Source organism: Anopheles gambiae, chromosome 2 (genome assembly GCF_943734735.2).
Source record: "Anopheles gambiae chromosome 2, idAnoGambNW_F1_1, whole genome shotgun sequence".
In the NCBI taxonomy this organism is placed as follows: domain Eukaryota; kingdom Metazoa; phylum Arthropoda; class Insecta; order Diptera; family Culicidae; genus Anopheles; species Anopheles gambiae.
Genome location: NC_064601.1, coordinates 48472161 through 48488290, shown reverse-complemented (window position 1 = coordinate 48488290; position 16130 = coordinate 48472161). Strand labels below are relative to the sequence as shown.

At 45.0% G+C, this 16130-nt stretch overlaps 1 protein-coding gene across 1 annotated transcript in view; it reads left to right on the top strand.

Moving 5' to 3' along the window:
• The first annotated feature begins 630 nt into the window (after positions 1-630).
• Positions 631-16130, top strand: part of LOC11175880 (thyroid transcription factor 1) — a 28050-nt gene continuing 12550 nt past the window's right edge. The window contains exons 1-4 of the mRNA XM_061644655.1: positions 631-2182; positions 3101-3342; positions 9610-9764; positions 13955-14050. Of these exons, the coding sequence (XP_061500639.1) occupies positions 1884-2182; positions 3101-3342; positions 9610-9764; positions 13955-14050 (792 nt within the window). The 5' untranslated portion in view covers positions 631-1883. The remainder of the gene's footprint in view (positions 2183-3100; positions 3343-9609; positions 9765-13954; positions 14051-16130) is intronic.

Genomic DNA, 16130 nt, shown 5'->3' with positions numbered 1-16130 from the left:
CCCGGAGAGTAAACGGCATTTCGGGAAAGCTGCCACAGCTCCGCATCCCTTCTCCCACGTGCGGGCATGCGTGTTCGTGTGCAATGAAACGGCAGGTCCCGTCGAAACGTACCGCTTATGGACGGCATCGAATGGAAGCGTCCCGGTACTGCGGGGCGCGTTTTGTTTCACCTTAGGATTAGCTGTGGGCCGTAGCAGGCAGCCAAACTACTGCACGAACGATGAGCAAAAGTGCCTCACGAGAGCACGAAGGATGACAAAGAGCGCGACTGTAAAGAGCGAATAATATAAACTATAATAGCAAATAGCGGGCAATACAGCACAAAAAAAAGCCATTCCCTCACCCCCTTACTACCCCACACGACCACTTGCCCGCGGAAAAGAAAGGATGTAAAAAAACACAATAACAATTTTCCGATGAAAGACACGCCTTTCAAGAGCACTCGAGAACCAATCAGATGGTGATGATGGCGAACGGTAAAAAAATGGTGATTGTAAAGTGGGCGTGCTGCTGCCACCGTCCGCTTCGCCCGTTTGCCCGTACCGCCGCCGACAACGCGCTTACACAATCGCAACACGGCCACAATCGCATTCTAGCTCCGCCTACATTTCTCACCGCTTCTCACCACGATGAGACACGCAGCGTAGCGCTCACCGTGACGCGTGCAGTTGGAATCCCGCTGTAGTAGGGATGAAGGAAGCTGTATCGCACCGAATGGCAGCAGTACGTTCGTTCCGTTTCTGGCAGACAGACCTCTTCAGCCGCTTTTGACGGACACATTCTCGCCGTGCGTCGTCTCGAGTGGTGCGTCCTTTTTTTTCTCCTACCGCCGTACCCGTACCGATGCAAACTCCCTTTAGGTGCTACCCGGTAGCTTCTCGGGCCCGTGTACGCCAGAGTGTGTAGTAGTAGTGGCCAGAGTGCGTCGTCGAGAGATAAGAGTCTAATTTTGTGTAAACACACCGCGGAACGCAAAGTGACCACCGGCTCGTACCTCGGCCGCACGGCACAAAGGAGAGGGGGTCTGTACGAGAGAGAGAAAAATTATTGGAGAAAAAAAAAACAAGAAGAATAGGAAAAACGGTTAAGAAACGGCGAAGCAGTGTGAAGTGGCGTAGATAAGAAGCAGATACAAACAAACCAACGGTCGCGATTGACACGGTTTTGCGGAAATGTGTGATGTGCCGATAGTTCCACCCGTAGTGTGTGATACATTAGAAGAACAAAAAGATTTTGATACGGATGCGGAAAAGTTTTAGCTTGAATCATCAAAAGATCTTTTAAGGAAGTGATTAGTGATTGAAAACAAAAGCCCTCTTGATAGTGGTATTTATGGCGAATGGTTGCCCTGGTTACCTTTGGCAAATAAGTATCGAAACTTTCCCTGCCCCCTTTGCATCGATGTGTGCATTTGTGAACGTGTGAAGGAACATTCCTCTGTTAGGAAAATCTTACGCGTTATTACGTCTTACGTCTGTGCTAAATGAAGTATTTTCTACTTCGGTGAATTGTTTTGTCAGCGTTCGATACTGTTGGATTAAAACATAAATCAAGGCTTAATGTTGCTGCTTCTCGATATCATCGTTGTTGGAAAGAAACAATGTGAGTTTGAGTCAAATATTGTCTGAAGAGTGAGTGTGATTGTACCAAAACGAGAAAATTAGTGAGAGTGTTAGTGAAACCCCCCGCGGCTAAGCGCAATGAAACAACAGTGGTAGCAAGCGGTGCACAGTAAGCCAGAAGCAAACACTAGGATCGACCCACAGGGGAACTAGATAAAATAAAACAAACGTGTGCCGGTGCTGAGGTCAGTTGACGGCGATTCAAATATCTCCCTCTCTCTTATCCTGTCGGTTGGGGCGCTGCAAGCGAATTCGGGTACATGTCCACCACGCTATCGAGTGTCTCTGGAGTGTATCCAGACGATTCCGAGCAAGAGCATGGACTGTTACCGGATCTGAATGGTGTCGATCTGGTTATGAGCTTGTCGCCCAAGGCGCCAAACCACCATCACCACCATCACCATCATCACCATCTGACCAGCCTGCAGCATCTGCAGAACCTGCAGCACAACTCGGCCCTCCACAGCCACTCGACACCGTTTAGCGTCACCGACATACTGAGCCCGATCGAGGAGTACCGCAAGCTGGAACTGACTGCGAATCCACCCTCACCGTATAGGTAAACACATTTTGCATGATCGTTGGGGTTTTTTTCTCCTAGCGATTAAAAATATTACACATTTGCTTACACTATCATCTGAAATGATTGGGACAGCTTAATTTATACTGCAGGAACGATTTAAACTTTAAATCATGTTAAACCTCAACTCAACTCAAAATGATCAGCACTAGAACACAAATGACACATGTCCATTTCTCTTATAGTTCAGCATTATTGTATGAAGTAATAACTCACGTAATTTATTTACTACAATTGATTTAAGAGTGTTTGATAGCCGCTCGTGCGTCAAGGCAATAGTCAATGCACCATTTACGGGACTAATCACTTAGCATCATGCAGTTGGCAAACTTTCTGGCCAGTCTTTAACAGAAATAGCACGATCGTGCTTAGTTTTCAGCTATAACTCATAATAACGCTACATCAACATGGGCAAAGAAAGTGTGACAACTGATAAAACAAACCGGTAGCCCAACATTCTGTTGACGATGCACGATGGGCTGTGAAGGATACTAATGTGATAAATAAGCATATGTTTTTACATAACTCTTTACAGTTTCATGTTTGTAATTTGAAATAATATTTATCTGTTTGAAATTTGCAATGTATTTCAAATGAATTTCTGTTTGCTTCAAACAAGATATCTTCCTATCAATATTGTTTGTGTAATCAACAAATTCCATGAACTATTACTTGGTTGTATTAAGTTTTTTGTATGCTTTTATTAGTCATTTGTACCACAATTGTAAATTGAATAAATTGCACTGCAACGAGAGTTTATTTAAAGCATTCTTTGCAAAACAATGTGAAATGCTTTTTATTTTAATACATGCTTCTATAAACCACTGCCTTTAAATCCCAATACAAAGTTGTTTGAAAACATTCACAAAAATTCGTATTTTCGCTTTATTTTTGCAGCGGCGGCAGTAGCGTTAATTCACCGAGTGCCCTTGGGCCTAACACGACCACCGGCAGCACAACGACCGGCAGCAGTAGCATGGCGAACCCGTACGCAATGGGTCCCCTGTACCACAGTCCCGGCGTTCAGAGCTACTGTGCGCCGACGGACAACCTTTCACTGGCCGGTCACTATACCGATATGCGCAACTCGGCTGCCGCCGGTTGGTACGGTTCCACCGCCAGTGATCCACGCTTTGCGAGTAAGTTAAAATTGCTTAAACTTCCCTCTATAGTTACTACCGAAACTTGCTGCAGCAAGTGGTTTTACTGTGAATGTTTCTCGCATAAAAAAATGAATTTAGTGTAACATAGCACAGGATCACCTCCTCCTGTACAATCTCCGCACGAAACATTTACGATGCTAAAGATATGAGAAAGTTGCGTGCATAGGAAATTTTAAAGTTGATCGTTTGTATGACACACCGCACGCACAGAGCCCTCGAACTCACAGCACTCTCTCTCTCTCTCTCTTTCTCTCTTCCCATTTGTAAAACAAAAACTCTTCTGCAAACGATGGAGTTTTAAATGGATTTAATCCACTCCTCGGTAACGACGATGGCCGTGTGCAATTTCAACTCAAAATATGTGCATTTTAACTGTATTTAACCAAACACCTTCCGCGCCTCCGGTTCCGCCGGATCCGCCGCAATCGATATTGCGGACTGCATCGTTTTGCAAGCGTAAACAGACCTTAGCACGGTGGGCCATGTTGACAAAACGGTAACTGACGAAGCGAATGCAGGTGGGCCAAGTTTCACATCCCCAGGCAACTGCGGGGATTGGTAGTAGGTGCATCGTGATGCACATTCGCTGCACATTCGGTGCATAACGAGTCGGTGAGGTTGGATTTGGCTGAAACTCCAAGAGTGGTGCAAACATTGTGGAAGACCGCAGCACTGTTTGTAGTGCAGGAGAATGTGTGTGTCCGTGCCCCTCATGTTGTGTGTGTGTGTATGTGTGCAAAAGAGTAATCGACGAAAAGGAAAATAAAACTGACAACAATCAACCGTGATGCTTTTGGGGGAGGGGGTTGTTGATTGACGCTGGCACATTCGAGTTTTGCCATAGCTGGCTTGTTTTTTTGTCTTTGTTGATCGCTCACCATCTGTGGTGCTGCAACTGCATTTTAGTGCAGTTAGTTTGTGTGTCTGCTATATTTTATTTTTGCATTTGAAAGCAGACTTACACTAAGGAAAGGAATATGAGTTTGTGTAAATTATTTATATTTTTTTTTGTGAAATTGATCACTATTTTTTAGATATATTTTGATGAATTATACCAAGTGGATATTACATATCTTTTACAGTGTTCATTAATACCATCCTTGACCAAAATGCTTGATCATGTACGCGAAAGTAGCACAGAACTAAAAGCACGATCATGGCACACGCACATGTACACGTAATTGCTCTATTGTAGTACCCCAAATATGGTAACAGGTTGATTGATTTATATAACCGCACAATATCATCACCACAAAAGCTGTGGGACATACCGCGCGTGCAACGTTTCCAGTCGAAAACCACACCCCTCTCACAGGCACACACACACACACACAGAGAACGAGCAAGTAAAGTCACCTCCTCCTCATCCACCACTATCGAATTACCGAATTACCCGGCTCACACGTAGCAGCGTCGCAGCTGAAACTAATCAAAGTAGCCCTGCCAGAGAGCCCCATTTAAACGCTCGACCAGCACAGTGCCCCGGGGTTGCTCCTAGCATATCCCTGCCCCACCTCCTTCGTTATCCCTTAGCTGGTTTCACTTTGGACAAGACTCCTCCATCCCAACAAGTGAATTTTTTCCCCGCCTGCTTGGATATGGCTTGTTGAGGCAATATTTTGACAACCAATTTGCCGCACAATTATGCGACCATGGATCATTCAGTCGGCGTTAAAGTGAGATGTGTATGGGGCGAGTCTGCGGCGGCTACAAGAGAGGGGATACGTAGTAGTGTAAACGTAGAGGAAATGAAGGGTGCGTGAAGTGAAAATTAGATTTTTGGGTTAGAATAATAATTATTGGATGATGCGGTACAGCATAATAGGGCGAGGGGCGTTAGTGTTTTGGGCGCTTTGCTATGACAGCTATCCTAGGGACAGCCCCAGTAGGGGAAACAGACGTGAAATGAAGGGATTGATTGAAAAGTTTCAGGAAGAGTGTCGTCGTTCAATAAGAACCACACTTTCCCTTAACAAAGAGAGATTTGAACTATGTTTTAACAGTTTTGTTTCAATCTTAGCGAGGGTCTTGCAAACAACATTATTGGATTGATTGCAACATTGCAAGAAACTACATATTACCATGAACTGCATTGAAATGCTCAGAATAAATTGTGAAACACCACTGAACTTATCAATTCAAACAACACTTCCATCTGTGTTTCACTTCTGAGGAAGACCCAGTAGCAATGGTCGACCGAATGCGGAGCGCTGGCGTGTGCGGGTGTTGTTATTTCACGCGTTGTTTCACGCCGAACAATGGCCACCGATATCTCCCTTGCTCCTGAGATCCTGCGATAGTGTGCCGAAGGGTGTATACCAGGATACTTACACGTATTGCCATAACAAAAGCAGCAACCTCAGACGGAAGTGATCAATTTCCAAGCTGCCCGGAGGCGAATCAGATTCTGAACCATTTTCCCGTTGGTTTTTTTTTGTTTGGAAAAGAGAACGAAAAAAAAAACTCTGTACAAATTGAAACCGAGAGGAGGCGTACTTTTTTCCGTTTGGTACTAGGGACCATACCACACGGATACTCTTCTCATCTCGTTCTGTCCGCCAGCCTTCTCGGTCGCTCGGATGACAGTTTATTACCGGAATGAAATTATGCGTGTACGAAGGAAGGCCGTAATGGCTTTGATTCCCGGAGCCCTCGGACTGGGTGGAAAAACACGCAGATCCCTCCCGGAGCCCGGGGAAACCGGAAAATGGAAACAATAAATTTTCGATTAAGTGCAACCCGCTTTGAAGTGGTTTCGTTAGGGGCGGCGGCTTTCGCATCATCGTCTGCTTCTGGTTGCGGTTGAGTGAATGTGCGCCACCAGAAAAGATGAGGGTCTGATTGTGTTTGTGGCCGACCAAACGGTCGTACGAGCGATGGGAGGAAAAACTAATGGGAACCCTGATCTCTTTGCTGCGGGTGCAAATTGGTTGAATAATAACGGATGGTTGACAGGGGAAAATCGTTCGACACATTCACCGCCCATGTCACAAGTTCTACATTCGAGTGTCCGAACGTGAACCGGGGCTAGTCTATTCCTCTGTCCTTTTGCATATCGAACGTATGGTGTACTAGTCTCACAAAAGGTGATATGCTGTCATAGCCTTTTTTGTCCGGTAGGAGAAAACCCCCATAGTGCTGATCAATCCCCTCTTTATCGTTCGTTCTTCGTACACTAGTGTGAGTTTTACGTGATTTTGATTGGAGCTTTTTTATACACAAACCATTGAAGCGGCACAATCTGAAACTAACATCGTGTCCGTTTTTGAATGGATTATTCTTGTCTTACCTGCGCCTGGTCGTTTCTATCGATCACACCTAGCCACCACTGTAGAAACAAGACAGAAAACGAGAGGTCATCTGCACTAGAAAATAGGATTACATTCTTCGTGATGGCATCGTGCTCTGGTAAAATCCCTCTTATTTTTTGCGCTGAACGTGGCTTGCTTGCAGGTGGATTTTTAGCAGATCGTTACGTAGATTGGCACGTAGTGTGAGGAGTTTGGGTCCAAAGGTAAGCGGATTGTCGCTAAGATAGGTAGAGCCGGGACAGTGTTTGATCAGGATGGCAAATGTTATTGGCTCGCGGGGATGGCTTTTCGAGTCACACAAGCGCCCAGATGAATCCCTCATGGTCAAGGGATTTATGGACGGAAATTGAAAAGTAATCGATATTTGCTGGCAGGAATGTTTGGCGTTTACATACGTGCTTAATGGGGAATTGAAAACGGTATCGATGGGATGCAAAAGGAAGCCGACGACATCTGACATCCCTCGTTCGGTGTTGTCGTATGATATTGATTGGTTTGTGCGCAGTGAATATGAATATTGCTACCTGTTATGAGTAATCCAATCAATCGCTTATCATCTTCAGTTATGTATTAATTTGCAATTAAGTTTGTATTTTTATTTATTGCTGAAGGATGTTTGCGTCGATGTTATTACATTCAATGAAATACGAGATAATGAAATACCACGCATCCGGATAGTTAGTTAGTTGGAACGGGAAGACGGTCCATATAACGCTTAAACCCATGCCGGGCATGTTATTAAGACGTACCAGTTAACGACTATACTGCGAAACTCCCTCTCTCAACCTCATACAAGCTTGTACAAATCGATGCTCTACGCACGGTGGGAATTTTATGACAAGGATATTTATCGAAAATGCAAAACTATTCGACTATCACTTTAGCGCTCTTTCTAATTTAGGAACTGATGAAAGCACTAGCATTGAAACCGGCGCTCTGAAAGGTGTCGCGACGGCTGGGTAATTTTTTCTTTATATAAATTGTAAAACAGTCCTATTAAAATGTATTGTCTTTTAAGAATCACCATTACCAACCATACGATATAATCTTCAATTAACGAGTGCTCTAATCATCACTGTCTTCTTCTTCTTCTTCCACACATTAGTGGACTTGGCTTTCAAAGACCTTATTTTTATTAACTAAAGCAGGATAGTCAGCGCTACGCATGAGGGAACGATCCATTCAGGGCTTGAACCCATGACGGGCGTGTTGTTAAGTCGTACCAGTTAACGACTGTATCACGAAACTGGCGCTCAACATCGTGATTCGTGCATAATAAAACCCTATTCTGACGTGATTACGAGGATCATTTGCAGTCCGTGTGGCGTGCAGGAAAAAGCAAAGTCATCCCTCTATTGTTCCAAACGAATGTAAAGAAAAAAATTAATCACACTTATCGCCGCATCATTGCCACAGCCACCCCCAACACTACATAGTTGAGGGTACATACCACGAAGCTGAGGAAAGTGCGGAAGAATGTTGACCTGAAATTGGAGAATTTTATTGCCTCAAGAAAGTGTTGATGGTGTTGACACGGGGATGCTCTTGTTACTGTACTGCATGAGGGAATGAAAGCGATACAGAGCGAAGCACTCGACCCACACACACACGTACGTACGCACACAAACCCCACGTGAAGGTGAAAGCCAGTCACAAAAGCCCACACTTGCCGAGGTGGATCGTATCCGATTACATTACCGATCCTTTGCTTTTTCCTCTGGTTTCTTGTTCGCGGGGAAAACTTACACACACACACATACACACATGCGTCCTGCTCTCACAAAAGCCACACCATACTTGGCACTCAACATTAGGAAGTCAAATTTTCAGCTAATTTCCTTAAGAAAAAGGTCCATTAGTTGGTGTGATTTCGGTGTTTCGGTACATACACATGAAACATGAGCCTTTCCATCGCCCGAGCCTTACCGTGCCTTTGCTGGCGTGCCTTTTGTGGTGATTAAATCCGACCATATCGGCCCACAGGACAATGCAGGCCTGAATGCTCCGGAAGAAATGTTTGAATGGGGTTTCCCTAAACCCGCTCTGGGAATAGTTGTGGTTTGGAGCCTTTTTCTTTTTACGTCCAGCTCGTGTATCCTTTTCAACCACCGATGGTAGAACGTGAGCCATGAAGCTACTTAAACTAATCGCACGTGAGTGTTCGCTAGAGTGGGTTTGAATTTGGCATTTGGATGGAAAGGGGACCAATGCAAGAAGAAAGCACGCGGCAGAATGGAATGGAAACGACTTGGGGTAGTTGTTTTAGGTTTTGCTCTCTCCCTATAATGATGCTGGATAGTATTAGAAAGGCTGGTAATTGGAGAAGGTGCTGACAGTGCTGACACTGAGTGAGAATGACCGAAACGATATCGGCTCATTAAGAACGCTGTGATTGTCTTCCCATCTTACAGCGCATGGGCTCAGTCGGGATAAGTTTTGGCCACGCGCTGTGTTTAATGTGTGCAGTGCTGCAAATCAATATTTATCAAACCATTCTTCTTCGTTCGTTTCCCGCCCCCAGCTCAATTTGAGCATTGATTTATTCCTTCTAGCACAGCATGTAGCACATTCCTTGGCGAGTAGGCAATACATTCCGTTCCGGGGGTTTGATGTCAGCTTGGTTCGCTTACATGTTGCTGGCGTTCGTACTGTTCTGAATGGATGCAAGCGCGTTTGCCAAGCACTTGGAATCACACTATTATGCAAATGATCCCGCACAGATCCCAGTCGTAAGCAGTTTTGCCATATTATGCAAGATTGATGATAAATCACTGAATTATGTATATAAGTTTTTTTTTTAATAAAAATAGAATTAAGCTATACTAAAACAAGGGTTTCCTGAATAGCGGGGAATGTACATAATCGAAAGCGAAACTCAATTTGAAAGTTCCATTTGCACAAACCTCGTTCTTCTCTGTCACTATCGTTTCAGTATCCCGATTGATGGGAGGCTCGGCTGGCGGTACGATGGGCCACGCCATGTCCAACATGGGCAGCCTGGCAGCGTGCAGCGTGTCCGACACCAAACCGATGCAGTTCCCGCTTGCCCAGCGACGAAAGCGGCGCGTACTCTTCACACAGGCCCAGGTGAGTAATCGTGTATGTGTGTGGCCCCATGCCCACAGTGCAATCATACACGACCTTGATCACGGATGATCTCGCGTAAGGAATTGCAGATCGAACGTTGTCGTCGTCGTTGTCGTCTTCGATCTCTTGTTAGCTACCGTTGCATTACGTAGTTTACGCTAGCTATTACGTAGATTAAGCTGAACCGCAAGAAAAACAGCGCCTGCACCACAGTGCCAGACATTTGCTAATGATCGCAACAGAAAATGCTTTCGCATACCGTCTCTACATGGTGCGTCACTATTTACATCCGTGTCGCAACGTGATGGGAGGTGATTATGAAACCTACGAGGGTTTGTGCATGCCGATGTTTAATGGAATCGCTCAGCAATCGATCGAATGGTGGTATGTACGGTAAATCAATTCCTTTTTTAACTGTTAACAAGATCGGTCATGAACAGGAGCAATATATTGATGCAAAAATTCTTCATTGAGACGGTATTTTTTGTGTTTACAATGTTATCCTTGTCCCCAGCTCGATATCTTTATTGTGTGGGCATGTCAAACACATTGCGTCAGAAAGCTACCGAGGCTTTGACAGTTGACGACCTACAACTAACCAGACACATGGGGTATGCAGTTAACAAAGCCCGTAAGAATGAACACACCCAGGACACAATACCTTAGGCAAATCGGAGGAAGTCAGCCAAACACCCATCCTGCGCGTTAGTAAACAACATCCGCCTTTAGTAGTGTTGGTGCCATCCACACACACACACACACACACACAGAGCAAAGTCCCTGCAGTCCCTGCAGGTCTGTCGATCCCATTGTCGTCACATTCGGCTACCGTGTATGTGTGATTGTGTGTGTGTGCGTGTGGGGGCAAAACGGGACTCCACTGACTGCGGCCACCGGTTTGCTACCGGTCTCTTCCTATATTAGTTTGCTGATGAAACTTGGCATTTCATTTCAAGTGCTTTGTAAATAGATATTCCTGGCGGACGGTTTTTCCTTCCCGTCACGCCAGCCCGCCAGTCCACCAGGGATCTAACATTGTGTTTATATAAAACGTAACAGCAGCAGCATTCTTAACCTGCACCTTCTCCTCGCACACCGGCCACCTTTCGCCTCCGGAGCCCACCGTTCTGTCCCGCCGTGCAAGGAACGAACTGCCTTCGACTTTGCTGCTCCCGCGTGCGTTACCGGGGTTGTAGTTATTTCCAATCCCGTTTTCCCTGTGCACCGCTGTGTGTTGCAAGCTTTTCTTTCTCTTGTGCGCTTACACAAATATAAATGGCAGTCAGCGGGCGGTCAAATATTTTACTTAGATTTTTGTTTAGAGTTTAAGAACGGCCTGCAGCCAACTGGTTGAATGGGAAGTAGAGTGGGGGGCGGGAGGGAGGGGACGGATGAACTCGAGCTGACCAGCAAACCTCGGCTGCCACAGCTTGCACAAAGTCAAAGTTTTGTGACCCGAGTCCATGCCAGGCGTATACTGGTGCGCACTGTTAATGGGGAAGAATTATTTTTCTTCCAGCGCAAATAATTATTGTAATGAGTTTTTCTTCTCCAACTGCGGTGCGATGAAAAGAAATGGGTGTAGAAAAGTAATAAATTTTATAGTACAATTTGCAGTTTGTTCATTTCGGTGTTTTATTGCTATTAAATTGCTTTTTTATTGGACTTTGGGCTCGTGTGAAGCAGAGCGAAATATTTATGATTCCGTCCCGTTTATTTGCCAAAAATACTCTTTCTAATGCTTTGTATGATGATGATGTATGTTATTGAACAACATTTTCAAACCATTTCATCCCCGTTAATTGTTGCGAGAACCGTTTTGCTGCAGAGTATTGAATGAATTAAAGGGTGTATTAAAAAAAAACAAACGCCGATATCGAAAAACTACAACAAAAACCTCAATCTCAAGATTTCAAGGTCGAGCATGATCACGATCAAAACCACTCGACAACGCACGGACGTGCCGTCGAACAAGCGCTTTCAACAACTGTCAACAAGCAGCCAAATCCAAACATGCTTTGAAGCCGAAAAGTTTGCCAGTTTATCCGGCCCGGACTGTCTGGCACCCGGATCGGTAGCCCACTGACGAAAAACAAAGATGTCAAAACACACCGATCAAAGGGGGAAGGGGGGAGGGGTTGATGGCAAGCAAAATGCGTCGGAGCACGGCCCGTGGTTCAAATATTTACTTCAGTTTTAATTTTAAGTGGTTGTCACCGAAAGTACGCCACAGGACTCACTCCCATCGTCAACCTGTTTTGCCATCCGTCTCCCCTCCTTTGCTGCCTTTATGTGTTGTTTCTGCTCCGCTTCCACGTACAGATCCAGCATCAGCCCCCGGCCGTCCGAGTAACTGGAAATATGTTAAATAATCACCCATTTTTAGGCACAACAACACAGCATAACGTCACAACGTCGTGGGTCGTGATCGATTTGTCAATATTTTGCCACTTGAATCGTTTAGCTGGGGCTGGCTGTGTCTGCAATAAAACTCGACAAAACGGTTCCTTGCGCGCTTAGTGGGTGGATTAGAGAAAATCAACAACTTTAGCTTCATTATTCAATGGATAATAATTTTGCTGACGCTGCACAAGGGGTAAGAAAGAATAATCGTCCCAATGGAACCCAGCTTAACCCCGTGGTCTCGCTTTCTAGCTTGAGTTCGTTTCAATATTTGATTAACTTTCTCACTGCAGCGGTCTGTACTGTCTGTCTGTCTGTCTGTCTGTCTGATATGGTGATGCAGGGGGTTTGTCGCTTGGTGATGAAATCTCCGGAACCGAGACGATTAGTAACTCGTTGCTAGGTTTTACCAAAATTTCATCCTTACTTCGCTATCGTAGCATTCGTGTACCATTTGCGTGGCCTTCTTCGATGGTGAGATCGTTTTGTAATTCGCTTCGGGATAAAAACGAGTACGATTAACTACAAAACAATCAACGACTTAAGCGGTCACGCTGTAGGACGAAGAAAGGGAGGCTGTTGAGTGAAAGGGAAAAGGGATTATCATAACGTTGTCCTATCGGTCACGGTCCTAGGGAGTATCCCGTTTTATGCTACCGGTATATCGGTTCGGCTTCTGTCCTTTTGCTCCAAACCGTGCGCCGCAGCAGCAGCAGCAGCAGCAGCGGCATGCTGTTGTTTGTCAATACTTTTATGCATGTTTCATGTTCGTTGCCCGGCCGTTGCCTACCGAAAGGGCAAATATTTGCTCGACCAAGATGTACATTGTACGAGAGAAGCACACGGGAGAATTTCTAGGCACTTTAACGGCACTGACTGCTCTGGGTCGGAGGAGCTGGGGGCAACCTACCCGGCAAGTTTGATTTGGCGTCCTGGTTGGGCGTGCGTGCCCGGGGACCATTAAAGGGACTACCCGTGCCCTGTGTGCTACTGTAGAAAAAAAAAGGATAAATAATACCGAGCAGCGAGAGAGTGGGAGATCAGCCCGTTTTCCGTTGTTTGGTTTGTCGAAATGCAATTTCAGCCAGATGAATCCTACCCGCGTTTGATGAAGAAGGTCAAGTGGGAAGAAGCGTTTTGTAGCCTTCATGCTGTGCGTGCGGCTGCTTGAAAGCTGCACTAAATGTAATTGAATACTATTTGCCTTACGCGTTGTTTCATTTTTTGATTGTTTTTGGGATTATGTTTGGCAACGAGGTCGTAAAGTTTATGTGAATTTTGATTAACCCTAAAACTAATGTAACGAATGGCCAGAGGTAGGACTGAAAGAATAATTGAGATTGGCAATTAAGTTATCAATTAATGGGTCTAAAGCGTAAAACAAACAATCTATCATAATCTGAATCGTAAAGAATTCCTTCTACAGCGGTTAATTTAACGACATATTGGATATAAATTTAGAACTATTATTTTCATCCAATTCAATCATTACATGTATTCAAACTCGGAAATTATTGTAACGAATTCGGTTCATATTCTGGCATCATATCAAAATTTGTTGCAACTCACAATTGTCGTCTTAAACAGCGATAAGCAACTATAAAATGCTAAAATAATCAGATAAGGTTAATCGAAGATAATACATAAAACAACGTTATACTTTTCGCCGAAGCACATTTAAGCTAACGATCACAAAGATTACTTCACTGTTCATTATTCAGATGAAACGGGTAGCCTGTTTGAGTAAGAACGATAATTAATTCTAACCCCTTTTTCTGCGCTTCTAGGTCTACGAGCTTGAGCGAAGATTTAAGCAGCAGAAATACCTATCCGCCCCGGAACGTGAACACCTAGCCAGCTTAATACATCTCACACCAACCCAGGTAAGCAGCGCCCGGAGAGCATTGCATCAACGCTATCAGGGAGAACGCGACGACTGTGAACAACAGTCTGTCGGGCAGTGTTTTTATTTTCACACTTATGACAATAAATAGCAAGCGGTCGTGTGAGTGTAAAAATAAACAATTCCATCCAATACGAATATGCCCATCCAATTCGATGCGCGTGTCGTTGACAGTGTGTGCGCGTCCAGGCGCCTACTTGTGCGTCCGCCGTGAGTGTCATTTATTTTTCCAACAGCAGGGATAAGAAAACCCCGTTGCCCGTTTGAATTTGACAGTTATCCCCTTGGCGAACAGAGAAACAACCCGAAAGCTTCGACACAGCACAGCACACGCGCGCGTGATGTTTCCTTTGGGCGTGCGTGCGTGCGTGCGCGTACCGAAGGGACCTGATTCTTAATAGTCCGTGCGATTATGACAGCCACCGAATTCCGTTCCGGTTGGTTTTATATTGGATGCTGTCGCCCGGTACTTCCTGCCGGTGACAGTTTGTTTGGACGGTGGGTTAATCGATTCTAATCGCTTCCTGGCTGCCGTTTGCATCTGTTTGCCCTTTCGCAATCGAACGCACACCGCGTCCTGGAAGCGTCCATATAAACAAACCCGCGCGCCCCTTGTGCCCGGGCGCGCCCCGTTCACGTGCGACGGGCGAAATAAAACGGTCCGCGGACATTTCGAGTGAGTTTCGAGCCGGGGCGCTGTGAAGAAGATGTGTGAAAAGTCGTTCGGAATCAGTACCATCGTGGGCAGTATTGTGTTTGGAATAATTCGTTTCGCGGCATAATTCTCGTGGTTGTCAAATAAACACATTCATCGGTAATTACCAAATTAGGTCGACAGGATAGCAAAATGGGCCCACAACCCAAGTGCATATTAATTATTATCAACGAAAATCTTAATTTAACCCAGTTCTAAAAGGAAAACCCGTTCCTACGACGTCTTTCTGATCATTATCATGTTATATTACATCACACTCATTGTTATTGTTGTAGGCGCAAAAATCCCTTTCCCATTGCTGCCACAGACCTACCAAAACCAGCGTAACATGGTTTTTAGGCCAATCGCCAACCAACAATAGAACCATCTCCCTCCCAACAAACATCCCAGCAGGAGTCCCACCGCATCACTTGGTAGTGTGTAAATTCGGTGGAAAAAAAAATACATTTTATCCTTTTTCTTCTGAACATTGTGCAAGTATTTTCAAGTATGTGCCCTGCAGTGGTACAACAAAACATAACAGCACATTAATCAGATTACCGACGGGATGCGAGCGGAAAGGCTCTCCTGTGGAATCGATGAACAATATGCGAGAAAATCCTTACGCCGGACAAGCGAGGCAGAACAAAAATTGGCCACAGGTCCCTTTTTCGCATTAAAAAAAACCCTACCCAGCAAACGAGAAATTGTTGTTGTATTGCTTGCTCCTGCAGATCGGATCAAAAACAACCCGCTGAGTGGGTGCACACAATAAAAAAAACGTAACTTTACGCTGTGCAGTTTTCGAGAAGCGTCGAATACCGTCGCTAGACGATGCGAACAGCTAATATTTAAGATTGATAATTTGTTATAAAAACAACATCAGCTTGGGTCAGCTTTGAAACTGAACTTAAATCTCATCACAAAAGAGGGTGCCACTCTGTAAGACGGTTTCGTTGAGCACGAGTTCACGAGTGGCATGGTACACCCGACCGTTAAAAAAAGGTGTTATTTTTCCAATGTAATCTGAAGTGGAAAGGATTATAGCACCTGATGGGGTTTTTTTTTATTATATGTACCATAAATTTAGAGCAGCTTTCGCACTCACCCGTTCACTCGATAAAGATACATTTTCGGGGGTTTCGTGCTCCTGTTTGGACTGATACCACTCATCCGGTGCTTCTCGCCAACTGTGATCCTCGCTTTGGAGAGGGTTTTTATCTGCACATAAAACTCGCGCTACATTGGATTCGTTGGTATGGCTAGCGCGCGGCGTTAAAATGGAAAACTGGCACATCTTTTTTCCATGTAAAGCTTCGTTTGAATGCATAAATGTCATCCATTGCATCGCTCAATCGCTCCACGG